Source organism: Cetorhinus maximus, chromosome 15 (genome assembly GCF_964194155.1).
Source record: "Cetorhinus maximus chromosome 15, sCetMax3.hap1.1, whole genome shotgun sequence".
Classification (NCBI taxonomy): domain Eukaryota; kingdom Metazoa; phylum Chordata; class Chondrichthyes; order Lamniformes; family Cetorhinidae; genus Cetorhinus; species Cetorhinus maximus.
The window spans coordinates 22,419,216-22,432,438 of NC_135893.1; the positions used below are offsets into that span (position 1 = coordinate 22,419,216).

A 13,223-nucleotide genomic window follows, 5' to 3' on the forward strand; every position below is an offset into this window, starting at 1 on the left:
ATGCTGGATACTCCACAACACAATTAATGAAATCTATAAAATCATTTACAACTAGAAGATGCATTCTTAAACTTGCCTTTAGATGGACATTGACATAAAGCATCCTTTGAATGTGTTTAATTTTAAAAAATTGCTGAATGCAATTTGCACAAGTATTGCACAAGTAACAACCCTGTGATATTTCAAAATATAATTCAGCTAGCAGTGGTTATCTAATTTAAGCATTGCAGAAACTGAAACTTCCCTGGACAAATCACTGGGTTACTAGCTGGAGTTATTAGCTAGTTCCTCCGATCACTGAGGGGCTCAGTTAAAGAATCACGTTTAGATTGTTAAAGGGCTATAGCACAACAACAGATGTGGAAATGTAGACGATCCTTACTGAGGGAAATAGTGTCAGTGAGGAGCAGGCAGTCAGCAGTCTTTACCACCTGTTGGTGAAATAGTTGGGCTTTTAATTCTGATGTGCTATTTGTGAACTTACGTCCTTTAAAAACAAGATGCTATTTGTTCATCTTCACAAATCTGAAATACTTTGGTATAATGAAGAACTGCTAGCTACAGCAACTCATCAGTTATTATAAGGGTAAGTTTAAGTCTTAGTCTGCAAAGTATTCCAAAATTTGAAACTGCTTCTTTATTAATCTTCAGCCACTGGCTGACATAAACTAGATTGCGAGCAACCAGAAGAGGCAAAAATAGTCTGGCTTTGTTGTGCCCTTAGCCAAAAAGAGTTGCTTTTTCCTGGATGTTAACACCTGTTGGCGATCTATTGGTGCCTTGTAAAAATATTGCACCAGCAATGGGTAATTTAGATAGGTCATCTGACATCACCAAGTATAAGCCCTCTCTCACCTAAGTTTTACATGTTGTTACCAGTTCATGACAGTCAACTTGCGTATATATTTTGACCAAATTGTCACAGCCAGTTAGTTATGCCAGGGTTTCCCTTTGTCAATTGTTCACAGAAACTGTCAACATAATTTTAAAACAAATGCAGGGAATTGGCACTCTTGTCCCACTAAACTCAACCAAAAAGGTCAAAGGGAGATGGTGGTGCAGTGACAATGTCATCTGAACTAGTAATCCAGAGGCGCAGGCTCATGCTTTGAGGACATGGCTTCAAATCCCACCATGGAAGCTGGTGGAATTTAAATGCAATTAAATAAATCTGGAGTATGAAGCTCGTCTCAGTAAGGCGACCATGAGAACTATCATCAATGATTGTAAAAGCTCATCTGGTTCACTAATGCCCTTTAGGGAAGGAAGTCTGCCGTCCTTACCTGGTCTGGCCTACATGTGACTCCAGATCCACAGTAATGTGGCTGACTCTTAACTGTTCTCTCAAATAGCCAAGCAAGCCACTCAGTTCAAGGACAGTTAGACAACAAATGCTGGCCTTGCCAGCGATGCCCACAGCCCATGAAAGAATAAGTTTAGAAAAAAATAATGGCCAAAGAAGAGACAGATAGCAAAATCTGGTTGACATTTTTAGAAACAGCGTCAATCTTTCTCCAGTATATAGAAGGGTGCTTTTATTAAAAAGGAACCTCCTAGACTTGCCTTTCTTTTTATATTTGGTTACACAGAGGTTACACAGCAATCAGGTGGTTAATATTAATTAAAGTGGTATTATTAGGGTAACTAGCTGCACTGAAGCGCTCTCTTACAGAGCGAATAATGGAAGCATTGTTCAGAAAGCTTTTTAAGAGGATGGCTGCTTTCTTTCCTTATGGTTTTCTTTATGTTTCTTATGTCATGTTGCTTTTTGCTTGATGAATACAGCATTACCTTTCCCAGCTGCACACTTTGCAGCACTATTGGATTTGTACCACACAATTTGAACAGCTGAAACTTGCCCTGGAGAACCCTGGTTTGTTTTTTGTTGCAGTGTGGTCCGGATATAAAACTGCAGAGCAGGTCATCCTGTATTTCTGCTGGCTTTCAGCAGCAGAGATAGTCAGGTGAACAGCTAAGGAAAATATCTAAATACTTGACAAATGCAAATGAGTTGTGCCAGATGTTTGCACATCTTTGTTACTTTTGCTTATCCAAAATGGAATTTGATACTTGAAACTGGCTGTTCTTTCGTCAAGACAATGCTGTTTTATCAAATTAAACTGTCTGCATGACTATTTGCTAAGATCTGCTGTATTGAATAGATTTAAGTTTCTTCTTGACATTTATTATTACACTTGAGTACTTAGGAGCAGGTTTTAGCTCCCTGTTCCCCCAGCTCAATGATTGAACTTGTAGATTTCTTTATACAACACTTCCTGTGCATTTTGGCTTGTCAAATATAGGCAACCCAACATTGGGGTGGGGGGGAATGGTGTGGGTCGTCTCATTGGGTCAGGGGTGTGGTTTAGAGTGTGGGTGGCAGGTACGTGTTGGTGGTAGTGGGTTGAATTACACTGTTAATCACGAGTTGCGCCAGAGATTAAACAGTGTATCCGGGTATGTAGCGCCTACCTAGCCCACATCACCAATACTGAGATCAGTGTAAGAGACATTCATGGAGTGTCCCAAGCAGTGCAAATCAACCTGTTTGAAGTTTAAACTTTCCAGCAAATTACAGCGCTTGTGCTTCTGATTTTTGCTGCTGTTGGCTTTGGAAGATCTGACCCGTTAATTCTGTTTCTCTCGCCACAGATGCTGCCTGACCTCATGAATATTTCCAGCATTTTCTGTTTTTATACATCCGATTGTAAATTTTTCGGTTTCATAAGTATTGAACCAGAGTGCCATTATGCTGTGCTGGAAATGACCGCCCAGAAACTACTTGAAAGACATCAGCATTGGGAACCCATATTGAAGGTTTTCAATCTTTTATTTCCTAAATTAGGGTAGCATCGTCATTTTTGTTTAATTTGTTTATGGGATGTGGGCATTGCTGGCTAGGCCAGCATTTATTGCCCATCCCTAATTGCCCTTAAGGTGGCGGTGACCTGCCTTCTTGAGCCCCTGCAGTCCATGTTGTGTAGGTACGCCCACAGTGCTCTTAGGGAAGTAGTTCCAGGATTTTGACCCAGCAACAGCGAAGGAATGGCAATATACTTCCTGGTCAGGATGGTGAGTGTCTTGGAGGAGAACTTCCAGGTGGTGGTGTTCCCATGTATCTGCTGCCCTTGTCCTTCTGGATGGCAGCGGTCGTGGGTTTGGAAGGTGCTATCTAAGGAGCTTTGGTGAGTTTTCGCAGTGCATCTTGTAGAAGGTACACATTGCTGCCACTGTTCGTCGGTGATGGAGGCAGTGAATGTTTGTGGATGGGGCGCCAATCAAGTGGGCTGCTTTGTCCTCATCAATATATTAATGTATTTTTTATCTGAATCAACTGGAGCAGCACTTGCCTCAGAGTCCTAACCCTTTTATTTGACTATTTGGGACCTATCTAGTGAACATAATCTCCTGGTATGGTATAAGTAATTGAGGTAGTGCATTTGTAAAATCAACATTTTATTTTAAGGCTCTAGTTTGTTGCAGTCTTCCTGTGTTCAAAATACTATGGATGAATGCAGGCTCTGCTAATCTACTTCATGTTTTGTGCCTGTGCCCCATTTTTTTGGAAAGGCTACACTGCAAAATGCTGAAGGTTCCCGGGATGGTAGTAAGGCTAATGTCAATTTGGTGAAAGGGATTTTAGGTCGAGCCATAAATGCTGGCCTTGTCAGTGATGCCCATATCACATGAATGAATAAAGACATTTTTCAAACCAGTTTAAATAAAGTTGGAAATTTCATCATGATTTTCCCAGCAAGGGATTTTAGTGCAAACAAATATTAAAGAAGGACGTCAGGCAGCAATATTGCAGAGCCAACCCACATTTCATAATAAATTGCTACAGTCATTGAAGAAAATTGCGTTCAGAATAAACCCTGTGATCCTAAATATCTTTTGATGCATACAGTAAAATCTGATCCTAAATCTGTACAGGTTTTATACAATATGAACCCTGTAATTTTAAATGCATTGCATCCAGTGCAAATTCTGATCCTAAGTACTTAGCTTTGGTAACATTCCTTCTCAGCTTGACCCTAGCTTTATGACTCCATTCAGAAATCTGGAACACATACTCTAAATCCCCTAGGTGTATATTAAATTGCTTTTCAAACAGCTCTGTATACTGTAGCAGCACACGATGAGACTATTCAAGGGTACAATAAAAAATATAGTGGGATAAATCTATAAAACACTTGTCTGAATGTCCGGTTCTACTTATATCAGATATTAAAACTCCATGCAGCTGTTGTAGGTCCACATTGAATCTGAAGTTTGCTGGCGTGTTGCTAGGTGTAGTTTTTCACACACAATCTTTTATATGTTATCTCAATGTCAGCCATATTGTTGTGCAAAGATGACCAGGGATATGTGACAGGTGGTGGGTAGGTTTGCTGGCAGCAGGTCATTACCCCTCTCTGTTGGAGATGATGTGTGCTGTGGAAAGTGATGAGGAAGTAGGCAGTGTGTGAAATATAATACAATAGAATTATGTGAAAGAAACTACAATAAAACTTTGTGCCAACTCTTACTCAGTCTTTTCCCTTTCATTTCTAGTTTTTTTTCAAATGTCTTTCACGACACAAAGCAAGGTGGGGATGTAAGCTGTGAGGAGGACACAAAGAGGCTGCAAAGAGATGTAGACAGGTTAAGTGGAAACAAGGTGGCGAATTGAGTATAATTTGGAGAAGTGTGAGGTTATTAATTTTGGTAGTAATACATGAATTTGGTAGTAAGAACAGAAAAGCAGAATATTTTTAAAAGGTGTGAAAATTCAAAATGTTGAAGTTCAGAGAGAAGAGTGTATTTATACAAGGAACACAAAGTTGGCATTGCAGGTACAGCAAGCAATTACGAAAGCAAATGGCATATTGGCCTTTATTGCAAGGCGGTTGGAGTACAAGAATAAGGAAGTCTTGCTATAACGGTACAAGGCTTTGTTGAGACCACACCCGGAGTACTGTGTGCAGTTTTGGTCTCCGCATTTAAGGAATGATATACTTGCATTGGAGGCGGTACATCAGAGGTTCAATAGATTGGTTCCTGGGAAGAGAGGGCAGTCCTATGATGAGAGGCTGATGATAGTTACCCTTTTGTTTTGCAGTTTAACCTTATTATTTTTAGTTACTATAATTGTACATTCCATGTACAGAAGTGTTTCCACTTAATGCATCTTCAGTAAATTTACAAGCAAAATACTGCGGATGCTGGAAATCTGAAACAAAAACAAAAATAGCTGGAAAAATTCAGAGGTCTGACAGTATCTGCGGAGAGGAACACAGTTGACATTTCAAGTCTGTATGACTCTTCATCGGAACTAAGGAAATAGAGAAATGAGGTGAAATATAAGCTGGTAGAGGGGGGTGGGACAGGTAGAGCTGGATAGAGGGCCAGTGATAGGTGGAGGCAAAGAAGAGATTGCCAAAGATGTCATAGACAAAAGGACAAAAGGGTGTTGACGGTGGTGATATTATCTAAGGAATGTGATAATGGGGACATTAAGAGTAGCAAGCAGGACAAGCAAGTGGCAGATGGCCTTAGTGGGTGGGGGTGGGGTGGGGGGAAAGAATCGAAATGGGCTAAAAGGTGGAGATAAAACAATAGATCAAAATAAATTTAAAAATGGGTGGGAAAAGAAAAATGTTTTTAAAAAATTATAAATTATTGGAAAAGGGGGGATCAGAAAGGGGATGGGGATGGAGGAGAGAGTTCATGATCTGAAGTTGTTGAACTCAATATTAAGTCCGGAAGGCTGTAACGTGCCTAGTTGGAAGATGAGGTGCTGTTCCTCCATTTTGCGTTGAGCTTCACTAGAACATTGCAGCAGGCCAAGGATAGACATATGGGCATGAGAGCAGGGTGGTGTGTTGAAATGGCAAGTGACAGGGAGGTCTGGGTAATGCTTGCAGACAGACCGAAGGTGTTCCGCAAAGCGTTCACCCAGTCTGCGTTTGGTGTCTCCAATGTAGAGGAGACCACATTGGGAACAGCGAATGTAGTAGACTAAATTGAGGGAAGTGCAAGTGAAGCGCTGCTTCACTTGAAGGGAGTGTTTGGGCCCTTGGACGGTGAGGAGGGGGGGATGTAAAGAGGCAGGTGTTGCACCTTCTGTGGTTGCATGGAAAGGTGCTGTGGGAGGGGGTTGAGGTGTAGGGGGTGATGGAGGATTGGACCAGGGTGTCCCGGAGGGAACGATCCCTGCGTCGTCGTCGTCGTTGTGGTGGTGGTTCATGCTGGAGTTAGCGGAAATGGCGGAGGATGATCCTTTGAACGTGGAGGGTGGTGGCGTGATAATTGAGGACAAGGGGGACCCTATCATGGTTCTGGGAGGGAGAGGAAGGAGTGAGGGCGGATGCTCGGGAGATGGGCCAGACATGTCAGAGGAACTGTTTTTGAAAGTGGCATCATCAGAACAGATGCAACGGAGGCGAAGGAACTGAGAGAATGGGATGGAGTCCATACAGGAAGCGGGGTGTGAGGAGCTGTAGTCGAGATAGCTGTGGGAGTCGGTAGGCTTGTAATGAATATTGGTGGACAGTCTATCACCAGAAATTGAGACAGAGAGGTCAAGGAAGGGAAGGGAAGTGTCAGTGATGGGCCACGTGAAAATGATGGAGGGGTGGAAATTGGAAGCAAAATTAATAAATTTTTCCAGGTCCAGACGAGAGCATGAAGTGGCACCGAAGCAGTCATCGATGTACCGGAGAAAGAGTTGTGGGAGGGGGCCTGAGTAGGACTGGAACAAGGAATGTTTCACATACCCCATAAAGAGATAGGCATAATTAGGGCCCATGCGGTTACCCATAGCCATACCTTTTATTTGGAGGAAGTGAGACGAGTTTCAGGAGAAATTGTTCAGTGAGATAACAAGTTCAGCCAGACGGAGGAGAGTAGTGGTGGATGGGGATTGTTCGAGCCTCTGTCCGAGGAAGAAGCGGAGAGCTCTCAGACCATCCAGGTGGGGGATGGAGGTGTAGAGGGATTGACGTCCATGGTGAAGAGGAGGCGGTTGAGGCCAGGGAAATTGAAATTGTTGATATGATGTGGGGCGTGAGAGGAATTGTGGATGTAGGTAGGAAGAGACTGGACAAGGGGAGAGAGAATGGAGTCAAGATAGCAAGAAATGAGTTCCGTAGGGCAGGAACAAGCTGACACGATCAGTCTGCTGGGACAGTCCTGTTTGTGGATTTTGGGCAAGAGGTAGAAGTGGGCTGTCCGAGGTTGGGAGACTGAGGTTGGAAGCTGTAGAGGGAAGATCTCCAGAGGAGGTGAGGTCAGTGACAGTCCTGGAAACAATGGCTTGATGTTCAATCGTGGGGTCATGGTCCAGGGGGATTTACAGTTGGCAGAAAAGCAGGCACAATCTGATAATTGAGTAGGGAGACATCTGCTGAAGAGTGTGTGCAACTACAAGAATGAAATCCTTTGCACTAATGCTTTGATATTTCACAAGATTTATTTGCAATATTTGCAAAACTAGAAATATGACAAAATCTAATTGAAATTTAAATGTTTTTGACTGGTTTTCAGTATAATGAATATTAAGGGTGTGATTATTGTGAAAAATGCTTTGGCATTGCAGAGGTTCTTGGCTGTTGCCTTTTGCTGTTGACTTTAATCTTCTATCTACTAATTGCATAATGTGTACAGACACATAAAAAAAACTATTCTACAACACAATCCTTTTATCCCAGAGCAGCTGGAGCAGTGCTTAATTTTTTTTGTTAATCACCACTTCAAGTATTTCCTATTTAAAATAATATGTTGCATTTTTCTTTTTCCCCATTCCGGCCTGCTTCATGTTGCTGTCTGTCATTCCACAGCTTCATCAAATTCTCACCAGTAAATTGAACCAAAAAGTTGGCAAGTTATTATAAATTGAATCCTGAAATGTGTGTGCTCAAATCGAATACATGCTTGGGGCTAGTGATTTACTGAGCATAAATCACTTGTATTGTGTTTGCTGCAACTTGACAGTGTGGCTGGTAGTCTTTCAGGTTGGTTTTCCACAGAGTGCCCACAAAGGCTGCTGTAGTATTTGGGAGTTTGGGTATAAGGTAAATAATTAATATAGTGGGATTTCAAGTAGCTGTAGTTTGGGCAAGTGCAGGACTCATGCCAACCTCGAGTTCAGATCAAATTAATTTCGTAGCAAATGAAGTTAGAATTTCATTTACAGGATTATTGGCAATTTGCATGTAATGGTGTTCTTTCTGAAGCAGAAAATAATTTTATTTTTAAAATTCCCCACGGATATTATGATTTTGGGGTGTTGTGTACATACTAGTTCTGAGACATCCCTGGTCCTGGAAACTGAGTGAACCCATAGCTGTTACAACAGAAGTACCACATTCTGATGAGTAGTGAAGACACAGACAACACATTACAGCAGAAACTGAAAACATGAACTTGAGTCACAGGTTGTTATTCTCAATCAACAAAACACAAATCTAATTTCAAACTTGTGTGTAATCTTTACCTCCATGTATAAAAATAAATACAGCAAAAAGTAGGCCGAAACAAAGTTTCAGGCAGAGTTCCATGCAACAAAGATTAGAACTTTGTGGAGCAGTGCAGTCTTGAGTATTGAATTGAAAGGACAGATTAAAACTAACCTCAGGAAAGAAAAAGAACTTGGGTAGCACTTTATCGTGTCCTGAAGATGTTCAGAAGTACTTCACAGCCAGTTAGTTCCTCCTTGCATATTATCACTGTTATATAGGTAAATAAGGCAGGCAGGTAATATAGTACAAAGTCTCTCAAACAGAAAATGTGATGAATGACCAGCTAAACCTTTTAATATTGATTGAGGGACTCTGATTGTGCTGCACTCCTTTTGTACCGCATTGAAATGCCAGCTTAGATAAAAGCCCCAGTTCCTGGTCCAACTTGAGCACTCTTCACGTTCAGATAAGGTGACTTCAATAGCCATTAATATCTGCTGACTGCCAATCAAAATATATTCCTGAGGATTATCCATAAAACTAGTCATGTATTACAGCCTGCAACGACAAATAGTGTAACATGTAGACTTTATACAATATAATGGTAAATATATTGTGTGCTAGCAAGAAATTGCAACAGAGAAAAGCTTCCATTTCCCTGAATAGTGCAAATGGAGCTCTTGGTGCATTATTGTGATTTGTATTTGGGATAGAGGATGGGAAAGAGATGTATATTTTCAGCAGTACAGCTTTGAAACATTTTTGGTGTCTATTAAGAGTGATGAATGCAAAATTGAAAAATAACTATTGAACATGCAATTTGCTTCAAGATTTGAAATCTTTTCATTACAAATGATGTGATTTTGTTGATGTTCACTGCAAGGTGGTCCTTAGCTGTTTTAAAGTTTGCAAAATATAATGTATTGAATAATTTGAAGAATGCTAAATAGAAAATGGTGCCTATTATGTGATTTTAAATAAAGTTTGTAGTCCTTTTTTTAATATGTTGGTCTCGATATAAAGGAGGAAAATATTTCAGGAAAATGGAGTGTCTGCACAACCCTGAAAGTGTGATGTCTTAATTTGTGGGGTTGCTGCAATTTTTGGAGCACAGCTTGAGATCCTGCTGTGAAGTTTATTGAAGCACATGAACAGGATTTTTGTCTAAATTGTTGTGTTTCTGATGTGATTCTGAAAGTAGGAGTATATGTATTATTTTGTATTTGTATTTATTTGTTTTTTCTGAAACAATTGTGTATCTCATGACTTGTGATGGTTTTAAAAGATGAAGTGTTTTTTGATGAAGCTGTGTTTTAAACTGTCATCAATCCTATTAAGATTATGAAATTTAAAATGGAAAGTTCCAAATTAAAATTGTTTCTAATGTGTTATGCTTGATCCTTTTGCAAACAGGTTCCAACTCTCTGTGAAGACCTGTTATCATCAGTAGATCAGCCACTGAAGATCGCCAGGGATAAAGTAGTAGGAAAGGATTACTTACTTTGTGACTATAATAGAGATGGTGACTCGTACAGGTGAGATAACAGAAAAGGAAAAAGCCTTGTAGATTTTTTAAATATCAAAATACTTAACTCAGATGTAGAACTTGTGTTTGCTTCACCCCTAGCTAGACCCCAGATAACCCGGCCCTGGAAGCCCTGAGAACTCAGCTGCCAATTGCACTTGCATTCCTCGCTCAATAATTTATCCTGTTTGAATTTGAACCTGGAAGTTTGGAAAGGAATTGTTTTAGCATCGTTGTGTTAGAAATTTGGAAAGAATGTTGCGTCATTGGTAGGTGAATCCTGAATCAAAATACCAGATATTTTAATGTTAGCAGCTTGAGACATGAGAGAATTAATGGCAGTATTGATTTAAACTTCATTTATGGCCCTGAGACTCCATGACATGGAAGAAGATGAAAGTTTGAATACCCCTAGCCGTAACCACATAATTATGTTGTTCCATTTTGAAACCATTTGGAACTGTTCATATCTCAATGTAATCATTCTCTCGAGGAAGCCTTATTTTAGTTTTGGTGGTGCTGGTGGTACCATCAAAAAGTCTCATCAGCAGTGCCTTTGCAAGATTCTCCAAATCCGATGGCAAGAAAGGCAGCCAATATGCCCAGCATCGAGGTGCAGTCCACTGGGCGGGCTATGTCATTCGTGTACCTGACACCAGACTCCCAAAACAGCAGCTCTACTTGGAACTTTGGTAGCAGATTCCCAGGTTTAAGAAACGCTTTAAGGATGTCCTCAAAGCACTCCTGACAAGGTCAAACATTCCTGCCGGTTCATGCGACTCCCTGACTTGTGACTAACCAAAATGGAGAAGGTTCATCCAGTAAGGCACCGAACACAGTTGGGAACCTGCAGAGGTGAAGCTGAGGCACCAGAGAGAGTGCACAAACCTGGCAACAACTCATTCAGCCAACCATCCAGGCACCACCTGTCCTGCATGTGGCAGAGTTTGCAGATTGCACATTGGAATTAATCAGCCACCTCATAACCCATTTAACCAAAGCGATAGCAAGTCACCCTCTATCCCAAAGAACTGCCTAAGAAGGTTTTTTAGTTTTACTTGTTGCTGATTGCACTGTGATGGATTACATGCAGATTTAAGTGAAGAAAGTGTGTGTGCTACCACTGAGCTAAGGCAGAGACTGAGTTAAGGAGTGTTGCTCATCCAGGCAAAAATATTTAGGAAATCAGTGCCTTGGGAGGGGGATGTATATTAGCTCTACACATGATGAAATTTGTAGCTTGTCATGTACACTAGATAAATTAATCCATTGGCAAGTCTTTTCGGATGACTCCCTTACCTGAATGGGCAACTTCGTGTTCACTAAAAAGCTTTGATCAGCAATTGTTACCCTTGATACAGGGATATAGTTCAGTCCAAGGTATTGCCATTACTTTAGCTCGTGAACTTGGTGACTAATTGACTAACAAATAAATAAGGTTAGACAATGGCAGGGCTGGTGATTTGCCATGACTGCTACATGTGGGAATCTGTGGAATGTACTGCAGTCCTGGACAACTGTATCTATGTTAAGTGACTCCAGCTTGACCAACTTCACAGAATTGTTATGGTGCAGAAGGAGGGCATTTGGCCCATTGTGTCTGCACCGGCTCTTTGAATGAGCATTATGGCTCTCTGCCATTTTCCTGTTTTTTCCCTGTAACCCTGCACATTGTTTCTGTTTAAGTAATCATCTAATGCCCTCTTGAGTGCCTCGATTGAACCTGCCTCCACCACACTTCCAAGCACTGCATTCCAGGCATTAACCATTCGTTATGTGAAAAAGTTTTTTCTCACATCACGCTTGCTTCTTTTGCAAATCACTTTAAACCTGTGCCCTCTCGTTTTCGATCCTTTTCGATTGGGAACAGTTTCTCCCTATCTATTCTCTCCAAACCCCTCATGATTTTGAACACCCCTATCAAATCTCCTCTTAGCCTTCTGCTCTCCATGGAGAACAGTCCCGACTTCTCTAATCAATCTTTGTAACTGAAGTTTCTCATCCCTGGATCCATTTTTGTAAACCTCTTCTGCACTGTCTCCAATGCATTCACATCTTTCCTAAAGTGTGACGGCCAGAACTGTACACAGTACTCCAGCTGAGGCCTAACGAGTGTCCATTACAAGTTCAGCATAATCTCCTTCCTCTTGTACTCTATGCCCCTATTAATAAAGCCCAGGATATTGTATGCTTTATTAACTATTCTCTCCATGTGTCCTGCCACTTTTAATGACTTATGCACATATACACCCAGGTCCCTCTGCTCTTGCACACCCTTTAGAGTTGTACCCCTTATTTTATATTGTCTGTCCATGTTCTTCCTATCAGAAGGAATCATCTGACACTTCTCTGTATTGAACTTCAACTGCCACCTATCTGCCCACTCCACCAACTTGTCTGTGTCATTTTGAAGTTTTACACTGTCCTCCTCACATTGTAATGCTTCCAAGTTTTGTATTATCCACAAACTTTGGAATTGGCCCCTGCAAACCAAGATCTAGATCATTAACATATATCAGGAAAAGCAAGGGTCCCAATATTGACCCCTGGGGAACTCCATGGGGAACTCCATGACAAACCTTCCTCCAGCCCGAAAAATATCCATTAACCATTACTCACTGTTTCCTATTACTTGGCCAATTTTGTATCGACGTTGCTACTGTCCCTTTTATTCCATGAGCTATAACTTTTCTTACAAGTCTGTGTGGCATCAAATGCCTTTTGGAAATCCATGTACACTACATCAACAGCATTACCCTCATCAACCCTCTGCTACCTCTTCAAAATACTCCAACACGATTTTCCCTTAAGAAATCCATGCTAGCTCTTTCTAATCAACCCATATTTTTACATGTGACTATTAATTCTATCCCGAATAATTGTTTCTAGAAGCTTCCCCACTACTAAATTTAAACTGGCTGGTCTGTAATTGCTGGGTTTATTTTCTCCAGTCCTCTGGCACTTCCCCTGAGTCTAGGGAAGACTGAAAGATTATGGCCAGTGCCCCTGCAATTTCCATTCTCTTTTCCTTCAATACCCTTGGGTGCATCTCATCCGGTCTCGGTGCCTTGCCAACTTTAACCGATACCATCTCCTTATCAATTTTGAACACTTCTAGACTTGTCATTATGGCCTGGGTAGCATCCGCTTCCTTGGTAAAGACAAATGCAAAGTATTCATTTAACACCTCAGTCATGTCCTCTGCCTCCATGTGTAAATCCCCTTTTTGGTCCCTTATCAGTCCTACTCCTCCTTTC

The 13,223-nt window shown here is 41.1% G+C and overlaps 1 protein-coding gene across 2 annotated transcripts in view; it reads left to right on the top strand.

The window, feature by feature from the left end:
- capzb (capping actin protein of muscle Z-line subunit beta) overlaps nucleotides 1–13,223 on the top strand; it is a 102,719-nt gene that overhangs the window by 44,227 nt on the left and 45,269 nt on the right. For both annotated transcript variants that reach the window (XM_078558062.1, XM_078558061.1), the window contains exon 3: nucleotides 9,855–9,976. In XM_078558062.1, coding sequence (XP_078414188.1) covers nucleotides 9,855–9,976 — 122 coding nt within the window. The remainder of the gene's footprint in view (nucleotides 1–9,854; nucleotides 9,977–13,223) is intronic.